This window comes from Scleropages formosus, chromosome 14 (genome assembly GCF_900964775.1).
Source record: "Scleropages formosus chromosome 14, fSclFor1.1, whole genome shotgun sequence".
NCBI classification, from domain to species: Eukaryota; Metazoa; Chordata; class Actinopteri; order Osteoglossiformes; family Osteoglossidae; genus Scleropages; species Scleropages formosus.
Genome location: NC_041819.1, coordinates 1765498 through 1793405, shown reverse-complemented (window position 1 = coordinate 1793405; position 27908 = coordinate 1765498). Strand labels below are relative to the sequence as shown.

At 46.4% G+C, this 27908-nt stretch overlaps 1 protein-coding gene across 2 annotated transcripts; it reads right to left on the bottom strand.

The window, feature by feature from the left end:
• Positions 1-48: 48 nt before the first annotated feature.
• LOC108918444 (fibronectin-like) lies at positions 49-24468 on the bottom strand. Of its 2 annotated transcripts, none has more exons than XM_018725680.2 (46): positions 24224-24468; positions 23823-23948; positions 23227-23364; positions 22995-23126; positions 22564-22701; positions 21774-21932; positions 21392-21586; positions 20942-21124; positions 20623-20799; positions 19451-19606; positions 19223-19351; positions 18687-18830; positions 16601-16722; positions 15712-15880; positions 15425-15601; positions 15201-15329; positions 14765-14854; positions 14480-14674; positions 13609-13887; positions 13212-13475; positions 12766-12860; positions 12460-12628; positions 12177-12263; positions 11543-11734; positions 9204-9476; positions 8246-8437; positions 8035-8124; positions 7668-7934; positions 7263-7379; positions 6989-7153; positions 6719-6874; positions 6411-6524; positions 6026-6295; positions 5714-5901; positions 5444-5531; positions 5136-5315; positions 4941-5030; positions 4608-4796; positions 4220-4309; positions 3278-3732; positions 2484-2622; positions 1948-2109; positions 1500-1625; positions 1307-1413; positions 1076-1186; positions 49-979 (listed from the first exon to the last, which is right to left on the bottom strand). In XM_018725680.2, exons 1-46 carry the CDS (start codon positions 24363-24365, stop codon positions 911-913), a joined length of 7425 nt encoding a protein of 2474 aa, XP_018581196.2. In that variant the 5' UTR covers positions 24366-24468; the 3' UTR covers positions 49-910. The 2 variants fall into 2 exon arrangements, with proteins under 2 accessions (XP_018581196.2, XP_018581206.2); XM_018725690.2 differs by having other exon boundaries at positions 3278-3405.
• Positions 24469-27908: the final 3440 nt, after the last annotated feature.

The window sequence follows — 27908 nt, the reverse complement described above, 5'->3', positions numbered from 1 at the left end:
CACCCAGTAAAGGGAAAGTGTGAGTGAATAAAGAATTCAGAGCCAGTCTGGGTTGTGGTGAAACTTTATTAAAAAGGGAATTTCTGTCCACAGTAGTAAAGACAATGGCACCTATAGTATAAAAATAAAATAAAAAAAAAAAGTTTACACCTCAATTTGTAGAATCACAAAATGCTTGCATGAAAAGGGATAAATAAAGTGAGCTGAAAAAGGCACTTGTAAAAAGTTAAAAATCAGTAAAATGTCAAACAGTGCTGCACCGTGCTGTGAAGAGCAGGTGCCATGGGAGAAGACGCACGGTACGCAAGTTTGCATTCATGCACAACTCCAACTTGCATTTCCTAGAACAGTGCTTAGTTTGAGCGCAGGAAACGGCAGGGGCAATAATACTGGACAGGTAGCCTTGAAAAGTAAAATCACTTACATGTCAGAAGACAGTTCAGGCCCTTGGCCTCTGCTCAGTTCAAATGTCACAGTAGGAGGGAGATAAGGTTGAACTAGACCTAACAACCAGTCTAAGCTGACCATGGGGGTAGCTCTTATCATACAGCTGGACAGGGATGGATATTCCTGTTCTGACTAAGGGTCTTAACCCCCCATGGTCTTAGAGAAATGGTGGACAGCTTACCAGAAAACACTACATGGAATGTTCTTTTCCTATTAAAGTGACTCAAAAAAGGCAGAAAAAATTAAAATAAAATAAAAATACACACACAGACAAAACAAACAAAAGGCAAGAGCTGCTTGGCAGGACTCTTTGGATGTGGCGCTGCAGGTGGTCTGGAGGTAGAGAAGCAGCTGGAAGGGTGGTTAGAAAAGGCTAAGGCACAAAGGTGAAGCTACAGTCTTAGGTGGGTCTCCTTGGCATCACTAGGAGGAGGGGGTGGACGGAGCTGTGCAGGACCTTCCTTTACTCCTGGGGGTTCTGTGCATCTGCGAGGAGGTCTCGTGTGAGGCACTCGATGGGACACTGGATGTTCTGCAGGAGAGAAAACCAGGATCTGTCAGAATCTGTACTTCCAGAGAAATGAGAGGGTTCTGGGAGCCACATCGGGCCACAGGGAGAACTCATCACCTTGCGCAGGGTGTTGACTCGGTACCGATCCAATATGTCAGGGCTTAGTGGCTGGGACAGCGATGTGTCAATGTTTGCGCCAGGCCGCTGGCAGTTCTCACAGCGCCAGCCCTGGGGACGGGGCAGTAGACATTAGCCGACTGTCCAAAGCAGAAGCGCCACTGGGGCACATGTACATCTGTTTGAACACATACAACCGTGACGACCGCAAGCGGGATGTGGAAACCTTACCTGCTGTCCACCAAAGCAGGTACAAGTGCAGATGGATCCGAGGTATTCCTTCTGCCACTGGTCACCCACACGGTACATCTTCCCGTCATCGTAGCAGGTGGACTCATCTGCAAAATAGATGTCACCGTCATCATCATAAAATTGCCTTTTAAGGCAAAGACTCAACTAATAACTGTGAAAGTTGGTCACTTACGTGGCTCACACTTGAACTCTCCCTTCCCGTTGCCGAGGCAGGTGCAGCTCATTGTGTGACCATTCTCAGATTGCCGTTCCCATTTCTCACCAATGTGATAGTTGTTACCATTGTCGTGACACCACCCTGTAGAAGAGGTGAGGATGGCACGAGTATGTAAAGACAGTTCAGTGTCATTTTAGAGGTCTGAAACCCTCAACATGAAAACTGTACCAGTCCTGAAGAAGCATCAATTTGTCCACAACACCAGAAGAAGAACAGAGCCACAATCTCTCATTGGGAATGTTGCGTTTGAGAAACATTTGGCCAAGACTCGTAATAACAATAAGGCGCTAAGGTAATACAGTTTAAGTGTGGGTTAACAAGTATGTCTCACACAGAGTGCCCACCCATGTTAGACAAGCACAGCAGGCAAGATGGCAGATACTGGGAAGGATAAGCCACTCACTGGAGGAATCGCATCTGAAGTGTCCGCTGCCCAAGCCGAGACACTTGCACCAGAGCTTGAAGCCCATTTCGGACATGCGCTCCCACTCGGCTCCCACCTCGTGGTACGTGGCTGTGAACGTGTCGTAGCACATATCTCTGTTGGAGGGTAGGCCACCTGGAACTAGGGGTTGGACACACAAAGCAGATACAGTACAAATAGTTAAGGTCTAGTCAACCACAGTACCTTAGTCCTTCATTCACTGGTATTCATTTAAAGACAGAAAAAGCGCACACACGCACACGCACATTTTCGAACCGCTTGTCCCATACGGGGTCGCGGGGAACCAGAGCCTACCCGGTAACACAGGGTGTATGGCCAGAAGGGGAGGGGACACACCCAGGACGGGACGCCAGTCCGCCGCAAGGCACCCCAAGCGGGACTCGAACCCCAAGCAGGCAGTTTGTCAAAATTTTGATGATTTCTGATAAGATGACAATTTCCCCCAACAGGCCTGGTTGATACTTTTTGGTACACCGCAAGACTCATCTCTTTACCTGTACTTCCTGCAGTAATGATCTCCTCCAGAACCCTGTGTCTTAGGTTCCCCTTCAACGCTTCTACAATGACGTTATAAGAGGCCCCGGAGGTCAGGCCAATGAGCGTGGCGCTAGTGGAGGTACCTGGCAGACGCATCTGAGGGAATGAGGAGGGGGTTCAGTGCAGCGGTCACATGGGGAATACATCCTTTGCAATGTGCTTACAGTCACTGTGAAGAACCTTCTAATCAAAATAGCAAAAGCCTTTCCAGTACTGACTAAGAGTACAGTCTGTGCTCTTTACCTTCATGATGTTGTTTAGTAGATGGGTATTTTTAGACCATGTCCGTAGTTTTGATATGCCACGGTTGCTGTGGTGATCAAAACATTTTTTACAGTGCTGGGATGTAAATTACAGTGCCCTTTCCCTCCCCTTATTTAAAGCCAAGGTCAGGAGGAGTGTTTGCACTTTGAGTAGTGCTGTTCCAAGTTAAGCAGCCGAGGGCTTGGGAACTCAGCTTTTCAACCACAGCATTTATGACGAATGGATCACAGATCCACATTCTCTGAATGCAGCTAGAGACTGGATTTAGAACAACTCCTCCTTCTGTGGAGTCATTCTGGAAGATGATCAGTGTTGAGTCAGTCTGCCACACGGAGCCAGATTTTATATTGTTCTCACTTTTTCCTTCTGAATGATTTAATGGCAACACAACTTCTTTGTGCTGCAAAGGCCTTGACCAAAAGTGCAAGATTTGGAGAACAATGCATGTGTGTGGACTTGTGTCCGAGTGCGTGACTCCCACGCTCACCTGGAACATCTTCTCGTTGCTGTTGGTGATGGGGTGGCAGAACACCTCGTATGCAGAGCTGTGCTGCAGTGGCTCCCAGGAGATTGTGGTCTGGGTCAGGGCCTCCTGGGGCAGCCCCGTGTCGTTCTCTGGAAAACCGAAAGGAAAGCCCAACGAGGGCTCCTCATTGACACGCACCACAGGAACGCGCACCCCATCGGGGCCCGCCTGTGGGACGTATACCAGCGGGATGCTGGTGTGGCCCCCAAGGGGCTCGCCCTGCCCATTGTTGCCCAGGCTCTGGTACTCTGTGTAGACGTATTGGCCCTGCTGGTCTAGCGTGTTCTGCCCGCTGGTGCCCATGAGCTGCACGCTGTTGTCCTCGAAAGCAGGCAGGACCTGAGGCACATCCAGGACATCAGGGCCACGGTGATGTGGGATAGGGAGCTGAGGCACCAGCAGCTGCACATCCTCTTCTAACGGAGAGATTGGTTAGGAGCAAGCAGGTTAGAGAGGCCTGTGCTAGTTAGGTCACTACCGGCAGGAGGCAAAAACCCAGCAGGAACCAATTCCTGTTGGATTCACCAAGCAACTGCCGCAAAAGCATGGCATATTTTCTTTTGAATTTCATTCAAAAGTCAGAGCATTATTTGAAAGCATTTTAAAGGCTTTAGCATTATCCAGAAGCATCTTTAAAGCCAGCAGTGGCTGGGCTGGGCATGAACCTTACCTGGGCATGCACAACACATCTGGACATAGGACTGTTACTACAAAGCTGCAGTTTTAAAGCAACGCAATGCTTTCAGTGGGTCAATACTTACACACAATTCAGGAACCTGCACTGTTCACCATGATCATCTTGCCATGATGATTCAGGAACAGAAGTACTGCACATATGTGACAGTTCCAGTGTGTGTGAGAGTGTGAGTGACAGTGTGAAAGACCGAGAGCACGTATACTTACGAGTTCTAGCCCTTCCCACCAGAGGAGTACTCCTCCGGGCATTCTGCAAGGCAATGATCTTAATAATGTATTCTGTGCCTGGCTTCAGACCTAAACAGCAGGAAACAAGGCAATCGTGTGTTATTTACTCATTTAGTTCGCTAGATCTCAACAGCAACTTCCAGTATCACAATATTTACCCATTTACAGGTAAAAATAAGCAGGGTAATTTTTATTGGAGCAATTTAGGGCAGGGTACTAATCAAGGGTACTACAGCAGGAACAGGACTGATCCCTTCAAGAACAAAACGGAGCGTATAAGCACTATGCCACCTCCTATCCTCCCTACATACACATTTTAAACCCTGGGCCTGTTCAGATTACTTATAACACCACATTGGTGACGTACCAGAGATGGTGGCGTGGCTCATGCCAGCATGAAGGCGAGGAATGAGTTCCCTGGGGGTTCCATTAGACTCCTCGTAGGTGATGTAGTAGCCAGTGATGCGAGTGCGTGGAGGTTCCCAAGAGAAGGTGATGGAGTTGGGGGTCAAAGAGGTGAAGTGGATGTTTGTAGGAGGTTCCACAGCTGGTTTGCCTGCAAAAAAAGAAAAAAAAAAATAAATAAAACTCCCAGTTAGTCAAGTGCTCTGTTTTTCAGGTTATCAATCCATGGAGCCAATAAATATTACAACTGTAAAAGGTTCACTAATCTTGGTGTTTATAGTACAGAAACATCTACCTGTGGTGACTGTCAGGGTGAAGGGGGCGCTGCGAGCATTTCCATTAAGTGTGTAGATGTGGATTGTATAGGGGGTGTCTGGCAGCAAACCTGGAGAACCAACAATCCAAAAGTGAGTTACAACCAAAAGAGGGAAACCTCTAAAGCAGCAGCTTAAGACCATGACTGAAAACTAGAACTCAGGAAAAGGAATACCGGTAATGGTGTAGGAGGGTTCGCTGGGTGGGATGGTCTTCTGGATGGGCGCATGGCCACCATTCATGGGCTTAGCTTGAATGAGGAAACCTGTGATGGTTTCCGTCTTGGAACGCCAAGTCAGGGTGATGGTGGAGTCATTTGTGTCAATGATGCGCACCCGACGAGGGGGGCTGATGTCTGCACCCAGGTAGAAGACATTTTAATATGCAAGTGAGGGGGGTTCAAAGAAACTTCTTCATAAAGAGCAACTGAAATTAGATGATGCCATCAGACAACTGGCTTTTTTGGTAGCCAGAAAAACTTACGCTGTAAGGTGGTGACCTCTCCATGGAGAGGTCGGCTAGTGATAGAGTTCTTCAGAGCGTAGACCTGTACCTCGTATGCTGTAGCAACCTGCAAAAGATTAATGGGGACTATCAGCAAAATTCTGAGGACTACCCATTAGAAGAATACTCCTAAAGAATGAATCAGAGCAAAAAGGAGCCTTGAGCAATGGATGAAACACAGGACTGATATAATGCATCACAACTTTTTTTTTTCAAAAATGAGCAGACATCATTGAATGCAACACATACCATAAGTCCTGGCACCACAACTTGGGTTGTGTCAGGGGCCAGGTTGAGTTCTTTAGGGGGGCCAGTCCTGCTCTTAGGGTTGATGACCACACGATACCCAGAAAGTTGTGCAGTGGGGGCCTTCCAGGTGATGGTGAAGGTGGTGGGGCCCACCTGGGAGAACTCCAGGTCAGTGGGAGCAGGAATGGCTAGATGGAAGAACAGCAATTTCAGAAACGCAAGTACAAAGGACTTAAGAGGACATTAACTGCTCATTTCCAGGCAGGTTTGGAAAACACTTATTTTGAAGTTAGTAATGAAATTTAACACTACCTGTGGCCTGTGTTCCAATCAGAGGTAGACTTGGGGTGCGATCATGAATGGCGATGACCTTGACTGTGTATTCGGTCCCAGGATGAAGGCCATGAAGCTCAGCAGTCTCATCCTCCCCATGGGGTGCAGGGTGCAGCTCATGCTCTTCTTCCTCTGGGCTGGAATACAACACTCTGTATGATGTCACCACCCCATCGGGGCTCTCCCAGGAGATCCTTAGAGATGTGGTCTCCACATGAGAGAAAGTCAGGCCTTTAGGGCGGTCCACAGCTACAAGAGAGGGAGGGGCAGGTCAGAACAGATACCATTTGACTATGTCTGATCATTCAACATCACTTTAAGATGCTCATAGTATGCTTATCCAGGCTTCTGTGTGTTCACTCACTGGTGACTGCGGTCTCCACCAGAGGTGTGCTCTCTACATCCTGACCCAGAGAATACACACTCAGTTCATATTCAGATGTGGGCATCAGGCCTGAGAAGGTGATCTCTGTCTGGTCTATAACACATATAAACAAGCATCAGGACAGTCCTGAGCATAAGTAGCATTTTGAAGAAAATAAAAGATTGATTGATGAACGATAACTTGTTGAATGTAGAGATTGTACCAGCAGAGTACGGGTAAACCACAATTTCTCTCAGCCAAGTGGAAGAAGTCATTCTCCTTAATAGTCAACATAGCTGCATTCTCACCAGGAGCAACCACCTCTGAGAAGGAGGGTCCTTGGCCATTTTTAGGGGTACCAGTGATCCTGTAGCCAGTAACAGGGCCTTCAGCGGGGGTCCAACGGACTGTAATCGAATTATCCTCCACATTTGTTACCTCCATCTCAGAGGGAGACTCGATATCTAAGACGAGACAGTTACATTTACCAAAATAGCTGGTGAGGCAATAAATAAAAGTCCTTGAAAAATAAACATGACCACTGAGACTGGATGACCATGAATGACCCAAAAGTGTACCTGTCCTGTAAGTGATATGGATGGGAGTGCTAGAGGCCGGGCTATCTCCTCGTCCGGTCACTGCATAAACGGTGACCGTGTATGCAGTACCAGGGCGTAGGTTCTGGATCGTTGCAGTAGACTGGGTTCCAGGGATGGTGAACTCTTTGGGAGTGCTTTCGCCTCCTGGTGCACAAGGAAGGAAGCAGCAGACATCAGAATGACAATGTAGCATTTTGTTAACCACAGTATAACTCACACCAGTAAAGCAGAATGGCAAGGCTTGTCATCTAACCTGTCTCGCCGTAAGTGATCCTATAGTACCGCACGGTGGCTGGGGGGGCGTTCCAGTGAATGGAGATGCTGGTGGGTGTGGATGAGACTACCTCCAGATCAGTTGGAGCATCAGAGACTGTAGGATTAAGAATAAGGTGGTAAGATGGTGCAGACACGTCAGCTCTGAAGTAAGGTTTTATAGAAAAATGGCTGCATTGTAATGGATGAGGATTTGGAGAAGTAGTGAAAGACCATTTTGTATCAAGTAAGAATCCTGCTGTTGTACTCTCAAGGAAGAGTTAATATTATTCCAATGATGTGGCAATAGGTAAAAAAACAAAACAGCTTTGGATAAGTGTACATGAATAAGTAACAATTTTAACATCAAAGTGTTTCAATGTTTGAAGAATTTCAAAGATCATACTAGTTGCCTGGCGGCCAATCAGGGGCAGGCTCTCCTCAGATCCACTGACAGCGTAGATGTGGATGATGTACTCTGTCTCAGAAGCCAAGCCAGTCAGAGTGAAGTGATTCCGGGATGGTGGCAACCGCTCATCCTTGGTGCGTCCTCCGCTGGCCATCTGGTAGCGGATGCGGTACCCGGTGAGGAAGGCCCGGGGGGCGAGCCAGTGGACGGTGAAGGAGTTGGTGGATACGTCTGAGAAGTCCAGGCCGGTGGGAGAGTCCACGGCTAAGGGGAGATGTGCAGTGGTGTCAAGGATGACTCATGCAGCATCCCTCCCACTTAAGCCTACATGCTGTATATGAAGCAATATCTTTCCCAGACTCACCTGTCTTTTGAGTGCCAGAGACAGGAATGCTCTCACGCTCCTCATACACACACACCACGCTCACCAGGTACTCTGTGTTTGGCAGTAGGTCTGGAAGACGGAAGGACCACAGTCATATTTCAGGAGTTAAGAGTGAGAAAAATGAGTAGGAGTTAGAAGTACAAGGGAGGTCAATGCATAGGAACATGTCTGCTGTAGTGAAACCTCTCACCCTGCAGAAGGATGCTTTTGGTGTTTCCCCCGACGTTGCGCTCCATGATGTTGTCGTCATTGTTGCTGGGGTGGTAGCGGACAACAAAGCGGCTGATATCTCTGGGTTTGGGCACTACCGGGGCAGTCCAGCTCACCTCCATGGAGTCAGGGCCCACCTCTCCAAACTGCAGGTTGGTTGGGGCAGGGACAGCTGAGGGAAACAAGTTGGGAAGATGTTAAACAGAAAAACTAGCAATGCTGGGTTATGTTAATAAGATCCATCTTCTGACTTGACAGAGCTTTGAAGAAAAGCATTGGAGTGTTAGGGTATTAATTACCCAAGGGGGAGTACAAGACAATTAAGGAACAGTGCAGAACCAGAGCAGATTAAATCTTCACTAAACAGAACCAGAGGGCTTGAAGATAGGAGACATACAGATCAATGCTGGGCAACCACATCCCACAGCTTCATGCACAACTTGAGATGAGCATCTCGAAGATGTCTTTAATTTTACAACATCTGCTGTGCTATAGCCCATAGACCAGGAGCTGATCCAAGTGTTCCAATGACTTGTGTAGACCAAGAGCACTCAAAGGCTGAACAGAAAAGGGGGGGAGCAAATATACTGCTACTTATATGAGCCTATCCCACAAGGATAGCGTGTAAGGGAGAATAAACCCTGTAAAGTATTTCACTTCAGAGGGACACTATAAATACACTCATTCACTCAAGCATTCAGACACTAAGGACCATTTGAAATTACCATTTCATCTGAAACACGTCTTTGGATTGTGAATTTGGGGAGAACATGCTAAGTCCATAGAGATGGAGAGGGATTAAAACCCATGGCAAATGCACAGTCCAGGAGAAATTATGAACCAGTGCCACCCGTTGGACCACTGTACTGCTCTTCAATACATTCAGCCAAAGGGAAATCTATATCCATGATAATAACACAACATTTAGGAACTGTTACCAGTCTGCTGTGTGTTTGTGGTGGGCTCGCTCTCTCCACTCTCGGTGACTGTGGTGACACTGATTTCATAGTTGACACTGGGTTCCAGTCCATGCACGGTGTAGTATCCTGTTGCAGGCCCAACCATCTCTTCGAAGATGGGCACACTTTCCCCAGCAGCCACCACAGTGATGCGGTAGCCTGTGATGGCTGTGTAGTTCAGTGGGTTCCAGCGCAGGCCAATTGATGTGCCAGTGACTTCCACAAAGTCCACGTCAGTAATCTGGGGCACATCTAGTGGGTTAGAGCAGCAGTGGCAGTAGCATGTTAATAAAAATGCATCAATCAAACTTGGATTATTAAAGCAGTAATAGATATTAGGGGTTGCACAACTTCAGATTTTTTTTTTTTTTTTTTTTTTTTTTTATAAAGTCGACAGTTCTGTGATGAGTTGACGAGTCACTGATGTCATGAATAAAAACACAGGAGAAGGGAATGCTTTGCAGCAACCAACAATCTGTATTCTCAAACTGAATGCATATGCTGACAGATGGACATCATAGCCAGGTTAAAAAAAAAAAAAGTTTCAAAAATGAAAAACAAATTATGAATTAAATGTTTAAAAACCTTTTTTGCTCAAAATGTAAAATATTTAAAATACGCCTCATTTATAGTTTCTTGCCATCTTATTTTTTTGACTTTGAGTCATTTCATTTTGCGGTATTCTTCAACAACCCGCATGTAAATGAACTGAAACCGCGCATAATCCATCAGTGGCTTCATCGAACATGCTGGCTTCACTCTGAGTTATTCATAAGTTCATATGGATCCCTAGATGCTTTTCAAAAGCAGCAAGAGAGTGTCCTCTTCTTACAATGTTGTGCCGCGCACAAAATCCTCGAAAACTCATTGTAGAAGAACCCCGCACAACACCACGTTGTACTAGATTGTCTGCAATCTCTGAATATTTTGCTCTAGTTTGTATCATTATTTATCATTTGCATAAATGGCTCCAGAGTGGACATTTTTTCAGAAGGAAAGACCGCCAGTGAAGCTCACTTTTACGTCCAGGTTAGGCTACTTGTTGTTAGACGTTTACATTTATTTTTTAGCAAATGCTTTTCTCCACAGCAGCTTCCAAGGAAGCTCTATGCAGTGTTATCAGCCCACACACCTTATTACTGCAGTGACTTACACTGCTAGATACACTACTTACACTGGGTCACTCATCCATACATTAGTGGAACATACACACTCTCTCGTTCACTCACACACTATGGGTGAATCTGAACAGAATGTCTTTGGACTGTGGGAGGAAACCAGAGCACCTAGAAGAAACCCACACAGACGCGGGGAGAACATGCAAAGTCCATGCAATGTATGGATCATAACAGATCAAACCCACATCCTCTTGCATCACCCAGGCGTTGTGAGACCATAGTGTTACTCGCTGTGCCACCGTGCAATTAGATTGGAAATATTGCTTATTTTAGGGCATTCATCATATTTGGTACTGTGAGATTTTAATTTCTACACTTTGTATGACTAAACAAAGAGAAAATTAATAAACGAGTCCTTTTTTGTGTGTGCGCTCAGAAACAATAAAATGCAGTTTCTCATCTTTCTGCTAGTTTATTCATGATTTGTCTGTCATTCTTAAAACAAAAAACAAATGCAGGCATCGTAATTCACATTCTGTTTTTCAATTTTGAATCGAAAAACAAATGAACACAACATAAATGGACCGATTTGATCGTTCCTCTGCTAGTGTTAGCGGATGCCTCTTCAGATGAGTGTGCATTGCACTTGTACTTGTACTTTCGTTGTACTTCAGGACGGACTTGCATATTTTGCAAGTGACCGTAGCACAGGCTCCATCTTTAGTGAAGTATTTCCACACACTTGATGACCACTGCTGGTCTGCTGCAATGACCTACCACGCTCCTCACCTGTTCTCTTCTCCGAGGCGTCCATATTGTTAGTGTCATAATCACGTGATCAGCAACTAGTCGACGTCAAGCTTAATGAGTCATCGCAGAGCAGTAAAGTCGACAAATCGATTAGTCTGCACAACCCCTACTACATATTAAAGAAACAATCAGTAGCTCTATCTGGGGTTGCTGGACAAGTGAAGCTCAGTGTTGAAGCAGCTAGTGGACTGAAAAAGGCATAAACTTAACAGCATTAATGCTTTCATTATAAAAGCACTGGTGAGAGATTCCCTTCTTTAAACATCTTGCCCAGATTGGGGAACACAGTGAATGGGAAAAACTACAGAGATTTCCTCATGTGGGAGATTCCCCACGGAGGATCCAAGACTTTCAGCCCCAGGTGAGGTGAGCTCATTACTGTGGTCGTACCTGGGGTAACAGTGGTGGACACAGGCACGCTCTCCGTGCCATCCTTGACTGTGTAGACACTGATATTGTACTCGATGCCTGGGCGCAGGTTCTCCAGAGAGTAGTAGGTCTGGTCCGGCGACACAAACTCCTCCAGAGAGTCGCCCTGTTGGCCGCTGGTTGGGGCATAGGTCACACGGTACCCAGTGATGTCTGAGAGGGAAAGTGAGATGGGGGAGGAACGAACAAGAAAAGATGGACATCAACACCGAGCTTGGTAAGGCATTTAATTAAAAAAAAATTATGCTAATGACTAGATAAAACATGCTAGACTTCTAATTGTACTAGATTTCATCTATTCATTAGTGGACACTCTGAAGGAATCTACAGCTCAGAGAAAACAAAAGCGCACTTCACCAGATGAGAGAGATGTGATTCTCAAAGTAGTCTGTCTGATGCCACTCTTTAAACCAGCATACGTTATGATCTTTTCTGAATCAATTTTAAATATTTTTTATTCATACATTTTAAAACATGCAGTCTTGTGTGAAAAGGGCAATGTGGGCTGTGCTGCTGATACTGAGACTCAGACGTGCAGCAGATACTGCGTCTAGCCGAGGGCGAAGGAGAGCATGGGATGATGGTCAATATTTACCAGGCGTCTCAGAATCGACCCACTGTACAGTAAGCTTGCCAGTGGCGGGGCTGGTTGTCACACTGAGGTCGGTGGGGGGAGACAGGGCTGCAGAGAACATCGGGGGGTGGATGAGAACGCGACAAGAATTTTCACCTCAACTCGGGTGTCCATTAGTAAGATGTAATAAGTTATTGGTATTCGTATATCTACAGTCACATTAATGCATCAAGACACTCCTAAATATGCCAAAACCTTATGGTTAAAAGTGGACTCCCCCCTCCCCAAATAGGGTGTTCCTTACGCATGACCACACGGCGAGTGATGGGTGTGCCCTGCTCCTGGCCGTTGATGACCGGCTGGATGCTGTAGGTGTACTCTACCCCAGGAGTCAGCCCTGTGATGTAGGCTGTGCCGCTGTCTGAGATCACATCCCTGGGGGCCTCCCCACCTTGGCTTGGCCTAACAGTCAGCTGGGGGGGGTGGATGAGGGTCACAGGTTACAAACGTGCTCAGACTCCCACATGTAGCAGGAACATGCGCAGCCCCACACCTATGTGAGGCATTTCATAAACACCAAGAGCCTGGAAAACAGCTGCAGTCAATTCACCTTGTATGCAATTTTGGGCACAGGGGTCCAAGAGATCACGATGGAGGTGCTTGAGACGTCAGTGGTAAAGCGTGGTGCATTTCCGAGTGGTTGAGCTAGGGGCAAACATATCCCTTAGTTTCATGATTCATTTTAACAGAACCCCAACCCACGAAAATATTGTGACTCATTATTTAGCTGTTAACTTGGTATTACTTTAGTACACTAAGCCACTTACACCAATTGCCCCATTTATATAGCTGGGTCATTTTTACTGCACCAATTCAGGGCAAGTACCTCAGACCAAGGGTGTTACAGCAGGACAAACTTAAACCCAGGACTTTTAACTACAAGGTAATGGCTTAAACCATGACACCACCTGCTGTAAATTTTCAAAATCTTTTGACAATCTTGATTGGCACCCACTGCCAAATCTCACCTCTCTGACTGCAGGGTTAGAGACTCACCGGTGATGAAGGTGGTGCTCACGCCCTCGCTGAGCACGTTATCCTTCTCTGAGTGCAGTGTGACTGTGTACTGGGTGTCGGGTCGCAGGTTCAGCAGAGTGTACTGGGAGCGGCGAGCAGGGATCCTCTGCTGCTTGGGGTTCGAGCCCTCAGTGCTCACAAAGAGGCGATAGCCTGAGATGAGAGCCCTGGGTGCTCCCCATATGATCAGGACACTCTGCTCGGTGATGTTGCTGAACTGAAGGTTGGTGGGAGCATCAGGCTCTGAGGAACACACAATGGCAGTGTTTTACAACCATACTCTGAGCAGCAAACCACTAGAATGAGCATAACTTGATAATAGTTGTTCAGCAAAATAGGGTAGTTAAATGGAGCACCTCCATGGGCCTTTACTTACTAGTGGCCTGTTCGCCAACCAGTGGCTCGCTCTCCACCCCTCTGTTGATTGTGTACACGTAGAAGCGGTACAGAGTCCCGGGTTTGAGGGGTGTGACTTCTGCGTATGCATTCCGTGTAACAGGCAGATCAAAATCCTCGTCATTGTCACCGCGGGGACCCAGGGGGGAGACGGACACACGGTACCCATGCACCTCGCTATTTGGGGCCGTCCACATGATTATGATCTTCATGTCGGACACTTCGTAGAACTGAAGGTCTGTTGGAGGTGGGACTTCCTCTGTGGACAGAAAGCAATAAGACAACTTAATATGCATACCAGATCATCTTTTAGTTTACCTTTTCAGCTTTAAGGGAGAATAAAGACTCAAGGACCACTGGAAATACCAGGTTCTTTCAATGGATTGTGATGCTTTGGAGAACTGAAATACTGAGTGTACTACTAAGTATACAAAGAACATTTCGTAAGAGCTCAGCAGTGGCCTTTGAGATGTGAAGAACCATGTGTATGCGCACACGCACACGCACACGCACACGCACACGCACACGAGTGAACATTCCACTCGAGCTGAACAGGAAACAGGGCCGTCGCACTACTGAGCTCAAGGGCTTCCAGCCTAATAAACTCATACAGCATGGGAATGAAGTGGAACAAGACTGAACTTGACTGCCATTTCAAGTTATGCAAGTCTAGTGGTTTAAAAAAAGCTTCCCAGGAGAAACCACATCAAGGATTCAATGTAATCTATGGCTTAAAATTCAAAATTTTAAACAACTATTTTTTAAAAGGTGTTAGGTGTAGAAGCACAAGCTTATTAGTTCTCATAACAGACTTGCTCAGGGCAGAGCTTGTCAGGTGCATTGTGACATACCTGGCAGCGGCTCGCCAGCAGTGGTGACCTGAACGAACACTGGCTCGCTCTCCAAGTTCTCCTCCACGGCATAGATGCTGACATTGTACAGCAGGCCGGGCCGCAGGTCGCTCAGGGTCACTGAGGTGGCAGTGTCCGGCAGGTTGAGCTCAGTGCTGCCACCCTCCATAGATGGTGTATAGACTACACGGTACCCTAAACACACCCACAGACACAGCAGATCAACACGTGCAATTTCCGTGGAGACCTGCAAAGGTCCTTAAATTAAGTACAGACTGTACGGACCTGTGATTGGTGCCTCGGGTTTGGTCCAGCTGATCATGATGGAAGTCTCTTCCACTTCGCCAACCTCGTGTTCAGATGGAGCATCAGGAGCTGAGGAAGAAGAGATGAACATGAACACAAGAGAACACTCACAATAAAAACCCACAATATAATCCTATGGCTTAACCAATGTTTCTGTTCAAACTATTAAGAGGTTACAATTATAAATTATCGCAATCCCAACTGAAATATTCACATGCACAAATAACTTCCTGCAAGGGAAACAGCAGGGTTCCATCAATAAAATGCGATTTTTTTTTTTTTTTTTTTTAAATCAGTACACTTAAGGTCATGGTGACATACCAATTTGATCATTCACTTATGTAATCACTGAGTATTACACAGCTTTAATGCCCCATCTCTTAGAGTGTCTCAGGTGTGCTGAAGGGAAACTCACCGGTAGTCTGAGAGGTGGTCAGGATGAGGGTGGGCTCCCCCTCAACTGGTACTTCATACACATTCAAGATGTATTTGCGACCAGGCAACAGCTTGTCAATATTAACAGATGTGGCCGTGCGAGGTAGGTCTATATGAGAAGGATGCAAATTGTGTTTTAATGAACAGTTAACACAAATAGCGGGTGTGGGGGTAAATGAACGGTTTTTTCCACACAGCACTGACCCAAGACGATGGGTGTTGCTCCCTCCTCATTCAGCTCATATTCCACGCGGAATCCTGACACCGTGTCCGAAGCAGACACCCAGGACACAACAAAGCTGCTGGAGGTGATCTCTGTCACAGACTCCGAGATATCCACCACGGGGGGTGGAGGCGTGGTTTCACCCTCAGTGGTTGCCACTGAAGGACAAAGGTTGACATATTAAAACCTGAAATCCTGATGGTCTTTGCTACATTCCTTCCAACTCCCAGAGATCTAAAAAAAAAAAACAGAGGGGTTGAACACTCACGGGAACCATAAGTTGTGGTGAAGTCAAAGCGGGTGAGCTCACGCCGTCCATATCGCAGGATGCTGATTAGTTGACCCTCATATGTGATACCTGGCTTCAACCCAGCGATTGTGTAAGAGTTGAGGTGGCCTGGAATGGTAACCTGCTTCCAGGGAGCACGGGTGTCCTTCTGCAAAAGGAAAGACGACATTTATTCAATTAGCTGAAGCTTTTCTTCAAAGCGACTTACAGTGTTAAGCTACTTACTCTTATTTACCCATTTATACAGCTGGCTAATTTTACTGGAGTCATTTCTAGGATAAGTACCTTGCTCAGGAGTAATACAGCTGGAGGTGGGATTCAAACCTGCAACCTTTGGGTCCAAAGGAGCAGTTCTAACCAGTATGCTTCCAGCTGCCCACACATTTAAAAAGAACCCTTCCCTTCCTAGTGAACAAACTTGCACTGCTGGTCATTGCATTTGTCGTTAGCATTTTTTTTAATCCATCAGTTCCAGAGTATGAAGATCGTACACCTGCAACAAGTTTTCCTGGATGTACGAGTCCTCCCTAGGAACCTGCACCCAGTTTTACTCTCAGTTGTGTCTTGGCACTGGGCATTTCCACCACTCCTTACCCATGGCTGTGTTCACCTTCTGGAATATTATGTTGGCTCCACAACAGAAGGAAAATCGTTTACCCATCTGAGAATGGCCATGGGGAGGGAATGTGCAGGTAAATTACTACAGCTGGCCCAATACAACAATGAAGGTCTTCATTTCAATATTGTTCAAACTAGAGAATTGTTGAAATATGCACAAATATCAATCTGGTGTAAGAGCAAAACGCGTTAAGTAAAGGCTGGGTGCCCAGCTTTCGAGCAAAAGAGGACAGAATATAAACACACTTACTTGTCTCCACTTAAGGATGTACTGGGTGACATGGGCTGACGGTGGGGCGTTCCATTGGATGGGGTGGGAATTGGGCTGGTTTGCAGACTCTGTGATGATGACCTGGACGGGCCGGTGGCCACCTGGGGCAGGACAGTGGAACCACTAGTCTCAATGGTCTGCTTTATAGAACTCAGGAAACTGGCTAAAACTGAAACTAAACCTAAAACTGGCAACAACACGAGGGAAAATTTTCCTCTGCAATTTCATCCTTGAAAAAGACAGCAAATTACTTCAGTAGCAGTATAAAAGAAGTGTAAAGGGAAGTTATAGAAGTCACTATTGAAAAAATCACTCTTCTCTAGAATTAAATATTTTTCTTTACCATTAATATGACTAGCAGTGTTAAATTTAAAAAAAAAAAAAAAAAAAAAGCCACACACACAATCCATTTTAGATTATGTCATAGGCACAGCACCCCAAGAGACATGGTGACTAAGCATGACCTAAGTCTGTATTCTCTAAACAGTTCTGGGAGGTAAATAAAACCCTGACCGCTATATCCAAATGGACTTGATTCCAACACACCACCAAAAAAGGCATCTTTCTCAGTTTTCTAAAGTGGTTGGTTAATTGTTCTCATTTCATATGCACAGGAGGCAGGACAAGGCATCTATCTCACTGGTCGTCAACACAGGAAGTATTCAGGCATCGGCTGGAGTGCAGCCCTCACTAGATTACGGTTTTCCTCAAGTTTTTATCTAAATGTGCTGATTTGTGCTACAGTTTCTGTACACGTTCCACAAAAGTAGTACAGAGCTGTTTATCACAAGGAGATCTTTAGCCGCAGGAAGGCAAGAAGAGCCTACAAGGTATGTACAATGTTTAAGGATGGAAGTACATTTATGAAGTGAAAAAGCTAGTTTAGTGATGAACCCAGGCCTAAAAAGGTGAACTAAGCACTGCTGCTTTCAATGTCAACACATTACTGTAGCAAAGGTACTCTAACAGATTGACTTGTCATCTCACACTAAAGATATTGATGTTAGACTGTCATAACCACCCCCCCCAAATTTTGAGATTATACAGCACTACTGTGAACAGCACCGGTCAGAAAGCGGGAACCCCAGTCGAACCTTGTGTGCATTGTGGGTGTTGTTAGAGTACTAGCGAAGCCCTCAGTTCTGCTCCGGGGCCTCCACACAATCTGGTCTCAATTTTTCTCCATTACTGGCAGGAGCAACCCTTGCCAGGAGACTGTACGCAGCATTTACATCCCACTTAGTCAGGTTTGGCTCTTGGCCATCCCGAGCTTGCACCCCCATCCACCAGTCACATTCCCTGCCATTTACCCAACAGCTGGACATCATTTAGTACAGTGAGGCAAATTGTACATTGGTACTCTTCACTTCAAATGTTTCCCCTTATCCCACAGCTGCAGGAACCTGCTTCAGAATTAGACCAAATGTTCTCCAAACAGCATAGTGCAAGGTACCGATTTCAACTTCAGCATATTACGGGCACACACTGGGTGGCCATTTCACACTCAGTAGGACGTGTGTCTGCAGGCCAAAAGCTACACCCCCCCTTCGCAAGAAGGGGCGATGATGGCAGAATTTCCACACCTTTGAGAAAAGAAGCTAGATTCTACTAAAGCAAAAAAAAAAAAACTGTGGTAGGAAGTGTCGAGACAGAAGGCAAAAGGTGCGATGTGCTTTGAGGTTTGGCAGGTGAGATAAATGAAAGTTCCACACATGGTGGGAGAGAGAAAAGAAGAGGGGCAAAAGCCCTGACTTATTTGCAATCAGTTAATCAGATCAGAGGTGGAGAATATGGAAACCAAGTAGGCGAGAGGACCAAAAGGACATATTCACACACAGGTAATACCTCGGTGGGACAGCACACTCATAGCTGTTAAGTAGAGAACTAACACCAACTTCTCTCACCTTGTAATGTGCTGAAGACAGCAGGCTTGAGGAGGTAATGCTTCTAAAACACTACTTTCCTTGCACACAAGCATAGTCATGCTACATGGTATGCAACAAGGCTCTGTACTGGGACCAGTTCCACTTTACCTCCAGACTCTGCTGGCAACAGGACCACTCACCTGAGTAGGGCTGCTGGGGTTCACAGTTCAGCTCGCCGATGCCATTGCCATAGCAATAGCACCGGTAGGGTGTTCCGTGGATGATTTTGTCCCAGGACTCTCCGATTTGGTAGAAGACTCTAGTCTCTGGCTCCTGACACTGATCTAAGGTGGAATGGACAGGACCAGCAGGTGGGCTCACTACACATTTCAGACTAAATGACCTACAACACATTTCCCTACTATGTGGTTGACAAGCTTATGATAGCTTAACTGATAATTAAAGTACAGCAGTGATGGTTGTGACTGAATAGACAGCTGTTTAACCAGATGACACAGAATACTAAATATGTCTACACAGCTTGAAATGATCTCATTCAAAAGCAGACAGAAGGGCAGCTGATGCAGTGGTTAGAGCTGCTGCCTGGATCTGAAGAACCAAGGTTTGTATTGGATCTCCTGCTTTAGTACCTTTAATTTTAAATATGTACATTATCGTAAGGTGCTTTGGACAAACCATTAGCTAAATGACTAAATGTAAAGGGACTAAAACGGACCAATGGCGTCGCATTTCCAGCGTCCACGGCCCTCTCCGAAGCAGGTACAGTTCATCATGTAGCCCTCGTCGTGCCTTTTGGTAAAGGTCTGGTTCACTTCGTAGGTAAGGCCATCCACAATGCACTCATCTGTATAGTCAAACAGGGGGAAAGTATAGAATATGGTATCACAACAGAACCTACCCATGTGAACCAGCTTTTGGCCAAGAGCAAATTCTACCATCTTACCTTTCAGCTGGGAATAGGCGATACAGCTCCACTCTCCACGGCCATTGCCCACACACGTGCAGCGCATCATATGGCCCAGCACATCATGTCGTTTGTCCCACTGGTCACCCACACGGTACATTATACCCTCACTGGTGGTGCACACTTCTTCGTGAGCTGCAGAGAGACACACAGGGTTTGGAACTGCACGCCTACACCAAACACATCGAACAGATGGGGCTCCAGCATTGTGTGAAGTGAGGGGTGGATACTGGAAAAGCTGCAGTCGAGTAGCTTCTGAATCTTAATGGCGAGACGACTGCCCTGGAGCCCAGCCAGTTGCTGGACTGCAGCCAAGGGGCAACCCTGCGAGTTAAGCCAAGCCAGGACAGCCGTGGGCCTCAAGTCATTACAGCCTCCTTAAGCCACATTACGGAGCAGCTTCCCATGGTGCTTTGCCTGTCTGCCTAATTGCTTTAACGGCTGAACATTAAGTCCCCCGGCTGCCTGAGGTATTTAACAGTTTTACAATTTCTTTGTAGCTTTCCATTTAGCCAAAACAGCATTTGTTTACTGGTTTAAAAAACAACAAACATGCATTCACCCCCACTGACCTCATTCCCCTAAACAAGGTATGTACTCTTTACCCTCCCCTAGGGCAGAAATCCAGATGTCTTCAGCAATTAACACCGTACTTGGGCATCTTTCTTTCTCCACCCTTAAACCGCTCCTAACCATCTGCACAATTACAAAACAGAGGCTTTTATACCCACACAGGCCTAAAAAAATACCACAACTGGATGATTTGCTCAAGGTAACATAACCAAAGAGAATGTTTTCCTGTGCCAGGTTAGCACCTGGCTGAGCTCTCAATGCCAACATTGCACTTGTCATGGCAAATGATCCCAATCTCTTGTACAAGGCTGAAGGGGGAATCCTGCCAGATCAACAAGTCTTTTGCCATTTTGTTGCCTGGTTTACCTTGCTGCAGCAGTATTGTTTTAAAGATTTAAATTTGTTTGAGCTTTCATTTTTACATTTCGTTTTGTTTCCCCTGCAATGGATTTGTGAAGTTAAGCCCAAAGAGTCAAATGGAGGTTCACAGGATTCGTTTTAAATCACAGAAGCATAGAGAGCATGGGTGTGGACTCGGCTGGGGGGGCTCATATGAAAGCGGGTGTGCCGACACTCACCAGCCATGGGGCAGAAGCCGAATCGCTGTTCTCTGTCATAGTTGTAGGTAGTGCCGCACCACTTCATGCTGTCGTGGCGCCCATCTGATGTGCAGTCTGTGTAGTTGCGTCCACTGTACAAGAAGGGGAAGTGGCACAGAGCCCCATTGGAGTTGCCTCCTCTTGTGGTCACCAGTACTGAAAAGAAGAAAAACATCTTCAGTGTTGCACTAATAATTTTCAACATATTCAAAATCAAAGTGCAGGGTTGACTGAATCACATCTACACTAGGCCCCACTAGGGTAAATCCACCCGAAACCACGACCCGGCTCTGCTCACCATTCTTCTCTGTACAGAAGGAGTACTCGTGGTTGGTCTCATAGTCAGAGGAGGTGCTGCACCACAGCTGCCCATCTGCACGCCCATCGGAGGTGCAAGAGTAGTAGGTCTTCCCCATGAACACGAAGGGGAACACGCAGGGCTTGCCCCCCGAGTTGCCTCCATACACCTGGGAGTGGCCCTCTGTGCAAATGGAGAAACACACTCAAAGTACTATTTGCAACAGAGAAAATAAACATCCCATTCTGCTTCTGAGACAGAACTGCACTGATATAGGGAACACCAGTCATCATGACCATCATCTGCTTGCAGTCGGAATCCGATGAACAAGTCTTTCTCCATTTGGATCTCTTGGATGCCATGGTAACGGACCACGGTGTGTCCGTGCACTGAGGTGCCATATGTACGTTGCTATCCACCTACAAGTCGGACACCGAACAGACGACTTACCCCACTCTTCGCAGCTGATCCCGTTGCCCAGGCAGGTGCACAGCATTTCCTTGCTACCCTGGGTCCTGATCCAGCGCATGCCCAGGAAGTAGGTCATGCCAGATTCGGTCACACAGGTTCCCTCTGCAGGGGGCTCTGGGTGGGGCACGGGTCTGTATACTGCCTCCTGAACGTTGGTCAGCCGAGAGCCAGTGCCTGTGTTTGAGAGCAGAGGAATGGGAATGCAAAAGTGAAGCGAGGGAGGACTGCAACAGCACAGAAACAGCCCAGAAAAATATCGCACCCGGAGTGGAATTCAGGATGTTCCAGTTTGATGGCAGTTACTGCACACACTGGGTCTCACACAGAGTAGGCAAACAGTGAAGGGGGAGGTGTTTCTCACCCAGGACGCTGGTGTGGAGGGATGCATGCCGCTCACACTTCCACTCGCCACGCCCGTTCCCTGTGCATAGACACTGCAGCCTGTGGCCGCGGGCATCCGTCTTGGTCCATGTGTCCCCAATGCGGTAGGAGGAGCGTGTGTCCTGGTCATTGCAGCGGTCTGCGGGTGGCGGGGCAGGATCAGGAACATGACATCACTCAATTGTAAATGGGGTGGTGAGACACCCGACGACTTGGTGGCACACGAAAACAGTAAAACGCAACCCTTCGGCCAGACAGGAGTCAAACGCATGGGTACCGGCTAATCCGGACTCTCCAGCCACGTTTCATGCCTATGCATCCTGCCAGAGCCATGATGTCATCAAGGCAAAATTTAAAATACTTATGCATAATGAAAAATATAAGCTGCAGAGGATAACCATTATCCATGGTTCTAATGCCCAAAAACCACATCAAATATGAATATATATATATATAAATATATTTAACTACAGATAATATTGCATATCCATCTTGTGTCTGCTTGACGCCCATTTTCCTTCTATTTCAAGATATGGGGTATTCAGGAATTTGGGCAGCTGAGGGTTGCCAAGTCCGTATTTCCCTCATGAAGGCAGCACTGCCCTTCCTCATCCTAGCAGCTCTCAGCTTTGAAGGTTATTAATAAATGTGAAGGAACAGGATCCAGATGTGCAGTGGCCGCAGGCATGAGACATTTGTGCTGGGGGGAGGGGGGAGACGCCAACATCCGTTTCACAGGTGCGGAAGGCACTCTGGAGGAAAAGCCTTACTTCTTGACGTGCAGGTGATGCGTCCGCTGCCCTCGCCCAAGCAGGTACAGTCCACCATCATCCATCCCTGGTACGGCTTCTCCCAGGTCTCACCCACCACGTAGGACACGCCTGCTGCGTTGTCATAGCAACGCTCAGCTACAAGCAGGGACAGGATCACACAGTTAAATTCAGACACAGACTCTCCTTCCACAGTTGGAGGATGTTAACATTTCACCTGCAAATAAAACCCAACTAATACTGGATCTGCCCATGCTGCTGTGAAAGTTAAAGTTTCAGTACCTGTTGCTGTAGTGAAGAGTCCCATCATACTTAGTATTAACTAGTCATAAACTAGTGTATAAACTAGTTCCACTGTTCAATTAGCAGTGCATGTTTGCATACTTGGGCCAGGTATCAAAACATTTTTTGCTCTGTGGCTACATCCTTACCCAGCGGTTTGCAGGTCCACTCCCCCTTGCCGTTGCCTAAGCAGACGCACTCCAGCATGTAGCCCCCGGTGTCGTGGGGTCGCCTCCATGTGTCCCCGATCTTGTAGGAGTTTCCGCCCTCATGACAGCGGTCTGGGGAGACAGCGCGACAACCGATCTCTCACTGCCACTGGAAAAGCTCTGAGACAGAACCCAAGCTAAGGGATGGTGGGAAGGAACAGGGTCCACTCACTGGCGATGGTACAGCTGATCTTGCCCCGGCCGGAGCCGATACATGTGCAATCCCAGATCATCCCATCCTTGGGCCGCTCGTACGTCTCGCCCACCCGGTATGAGCGCGCGATCACCTTGTCGTAGCAGGTTTCTTCGGCTGAAATCGATTGGAACTCGTGTCAGGGTGTGATTTAAGGGAAATGCAAGCATGTGGGTGCTTAAATGCAGGGAAATGTGGATGGGGGGGTTAGTAGGTGGCTCAGCGGATCAGGCCATTTCACACAGTCTGAAAGTTTTGGGTTTGAATTCCCCTCCTTCTTCAGAACTCTTGACAGAGACAAATGATACTGTGAGAATACCCTGCTATAGTATATAAATAGATAAATTATTCTGAAGTCACTTGATGAACACTAAGTCACACTGGAAAATAGTCTCAGCTAGAAATAACACAAAATAACTGTAACAGGGCTGGAGATCACAAGGAAAAAAGTTAACAGACAACCGATGTCAAAGGCATGTCAGGGCATGGGGAAACTGGAGAAGTAAACTGGGTACAGATGGAGATGCAACACGGTACTGTTGGTACTTTAATACAAAAATCAAAATCAACCTCACCTTCAGGCTTGGATTTGCATTTGATCCCAGCGGCTCCGTGGCACGTGCACAGCAGGGTGCCGCTCAGGTGGGCGCGCTCCCATTGCTCGTTCACGCGGAAATACCGATCTTTATCGACACAGCCATCTGTGTGTGTGTGTGTGTGTGTGTGTGTGTGTGTGTGTGTGGGGGAGGGGGGGGGGGGGCAGTGACCAGTGAGTTAATTAAAATAAATCACAGAGCAATCAATAACACAGCAGCCTGTACACCTAACATATCTCACCACATGGCACATCCCTGATCTGTACCGTAACCGTGCATGCATGGAGAACATCTAACTCTTAAGTTTAAATTCACGCCTTGCGTATTATTGTTCGGGACCCCCTGCCCCCAGGGGACACTCCGATGCTCGCGCCACTCACCTTGGGACGCGGACGAGCCGTCCTCCAGGGCTGTCTTCACCCTCTCGAGCGCCTGCCGCCGGCTCTTGGTCCTGGGCATGCAGTGGACCCAGCTGCCCACGCAAAGCGCTAAGAGGAGCGCTGACCACACCCCACGGGGCATCTCCACCTCGGAACAGACGGGCAAAAGTGTTCGCGACGTGTATTCTCTGCGCGCGCGCGCCTTTAGATCCCCGGGGCAAACCGCACACCCTGCCGGCGCGGTCGGATTGAGTGAGAGCGGCGACCCCCGAGCCAGACTTTTTATCCGTGCGCGCGCTCCCCGCGGGAGGGAAGGGGGCGTGGTGCCCCAGTGCACGCGCTTTCCTCCCGGAGTCGCGCGCGAGCCTTCGCTTTCAGTAGTGCAAGTTAGGAGTTTTTCCGTTAGTGAATTAAAAGTTTTTCGCGAGGTTCATGGGTAGTCAGTGACAATATCTTTATTTCCCGCTGCTGACGAACTGTTCGACAAAAATGTCTGTATAATATTAACAGACTTGTCTTTAACCGGCATCACGCATGTGTTGTAATTTTTCCTGAAGAAAAATTACACTTAAAAAAGCGGAAAAATGCACTCGCTTTGCTTCATTACACTACAGACACATTTTTTTGTTATCTGTTTTATTTGCACCCACACTTTGTGTTGACAACAACATTGAATTTGTTATCCTTTTAATCCTTGAGTTCAACACTTTGTTTTTATCTTCAATTACTATCCTTCATTGTCTTAATATTTTTGTAAAGCCACAACCCAAATAATGACCAATACCATGAACTTTACATTAGTCTATGAATGTCACCATGTGATCGTGACCGTATTATCCATGCTCATGAACATGGAGCAGGGCCGCAGACCTTTGCCAAAGGCTTTGGAGAGACACACCACAGAACACAGTGTACTTGTTGCTGCTACACACACACACACACACACACACACACAGAGCCTCACTGCAGTTCGTGTGTGCAGATGGGCCTGATTGTCACTCAGGGTTCAATTCATAGAAATCAAACAATCATATCTAAGCGCTATTTCTGTAAACTGTCATAACGACTTTCTTTGTAGGATTTCTTTATTTTTCAAGTGAACAATGTTGTCCTATGGATGTCCTCTGGACATTCCCAAAAATGGGACATGATAGACCCCTCCAGGGGACGTCCTCTGGCTGTTCCTTGTTTGCTGGGCAGCCTCAGGTTGTAGGATTGTTTTCATGAGCTCTTGAGACATCGTGGCTCTCCTGAAAAAGTTGGAATAAAAACGTAAAGGCATAACACCTTTCAACAGTTTCAATTATTGTATTAAATTAAGATCCTAACTTTGTCTGTAACCTGTCACATTTATCCTTCTTCATACCTGTCATTGCAATAGTATAAACTGGTTCTGTGAGGACTGAACAGCACAGGTACAGTTTACTCCCTGCACATTTATGTAGAATGCTGCAAATATGTGTACGTGGTCAAGCCGATTGAAGCAAGCAATTCTAACACCTTGATTAACATATAGAGACTTGACTGTGACAAAAAATTCAGTGTCATACAATGGTGACAAAAGAAAGCAGGTCACAATAACCTAAACATTTATTCTTGAACAATTTTAACATCCCTTTAGAAAATTTGCTTTATCTGACATAAAATAGAAGCCACTTAAAGAATTTTGAAGCCTACTTTTAATTGACACTCAAGCTGCAAATTTTATTAAATTATATTACAAAAATATGTCAATAAATTAATTATGTTCCAAATGACAAAATACACCATGTGTTCTCCCATACTGAAAGAAAGAAACCAGTAACCACAGCTTTTCAGCAAAGACCTATAATCTCAGCCTGAAAGGGAAAGCCGTTCCGCTAAGAAGCTGAAAGCGAAAACATCTCTGGCAATCCTGATTGCACGGTAAGTTCATTTTCATGGGTTTTATGGGAGACCTGGTGCATCAGTATGCCTAGTTGGGTTGCTATAGGAATGATCGTCCTGGAGGAGAAAAGTTTATACATCCCTGGTTTACCCTGGACAACTTTGTGAGACATGCTGAAGACATCATATTATTAAAACCTAAAACCCCATACTGTAGCTTTTAGAAGAGTTTTATAGGACACAAACATATTTAAAGAAACCCCAGTTTTTTACTATTTGACACTGCCACTGTTTACAGACAGAATGGACATACTAAGTATTCAGAGAATATATTTATTTTATAGCCTTCCATGATTTATTTTTGGGTAGTTTGTGGGTAGGGTAGGAGTTTAGATTTAAAACTCAGACACTATACATCTCCCCACCCCCCATCCCACCATTGCTGATATCAGGCATCTGCCACCCAGATAACTGTTGAGTCAGGACCTGTTCTCTGGGCTTGATGCCGTTGACTCATGTGGTCTCTGCAACCCCATCCTCCATTGAACCAGCCCCGCAGCTACATGCCTGTGTGTATGTGCTTGTTTGCCATGTGTGTATTTCTGTCCTCAGGGCCCTGGTGAGGTTGAAACGCCCTGTTTCATACATACCTTGTTTCCATTCCCTTACGAGATCAAAACTCAAGTGTAAAACTGCAGCAAACACGTCACATGAATTGAAAACCAGCTCATCATCCCTGGGCCAGACAGGAAAACCCTGCCGCAGTCAGAGCTCGTAGAATGGAAACAAGCATCTGAAGGATTACGAGTATTCATCAGGGTATAAAGAACTGGACAGATGGCATGAGGAGTCATTTTCTCCAGTACATGTCTTGGCCCTATAACTTTTCTCCAAAATAAACTGATAAGAATACAATTAAATGTACAGTCAGTAGATGTAAAGTTGTTGAATCAAGGCTACACTGTTCAGGATAGTTAACCAAGTGACTGATACCCTCAGTGACCTGGTTGCTGGATCTAATTGTGGTCATTCACTGAGAAGTGACTCTATATATTTGTGTATTATTTGTTTTTGAAGCATGGCAGCTTTGAACTAAAAGTATTCCAGACAAGTATTAATTTGTTATGCACTTCAAATCAACAAAAATAACTGCACCATCTTCTTGAGTCATGTTCTCTTTTGGCATGCTGTGGTTTTGCAGCAAGAGCTCCCTTCCGTCCTTTCAGAGAATTCACTTCAATGAATTTCTCAATGTCATTTGGAAAAAGGGGGAAGAATTTTTGGTTTTCAGTGGCAAAACAAATGAGACATTTTGGGTTGGCAAGTTAATAATGGGGAGCGTGGAGCTGGTAAAACCTCAAACTGGGGTGAGAGGGATGAGAGCAGCTGAGTCATGGCAGGACTGGAGGAGGGGGTGCCGGTCCCGGCTGTAAGATTCCTGTAAATGAGCATTGGTCCCAATGTGGCTACCAGCCACTGCCTGAAGACGACACAACGTTCCCTTGTGAATCACTGAATCGCTCCTTTCTGCAGGAGCTCACTGCCAGCAGGATCATATTTTCCCATTGAGTGAGTAAGACCAATAGGAAGACAAATAAAAGGAACTCAAAGAGCACATACTGTAGAGTCTCCTGAACGGGACAGGACATCACACCTGTCATAACAAACCACAAACAACAAGAAATAAATTGTTACTTTAATTAGGTTGTGTGACTTGCGTCCATCGGCTGTAGGACATTGGATCTCAGCATCAATTCCCCACATCAGTCCTCTCAACTATGGGCTAAATGGTTTTCTGTAAAATAAAATTTCAAATTCT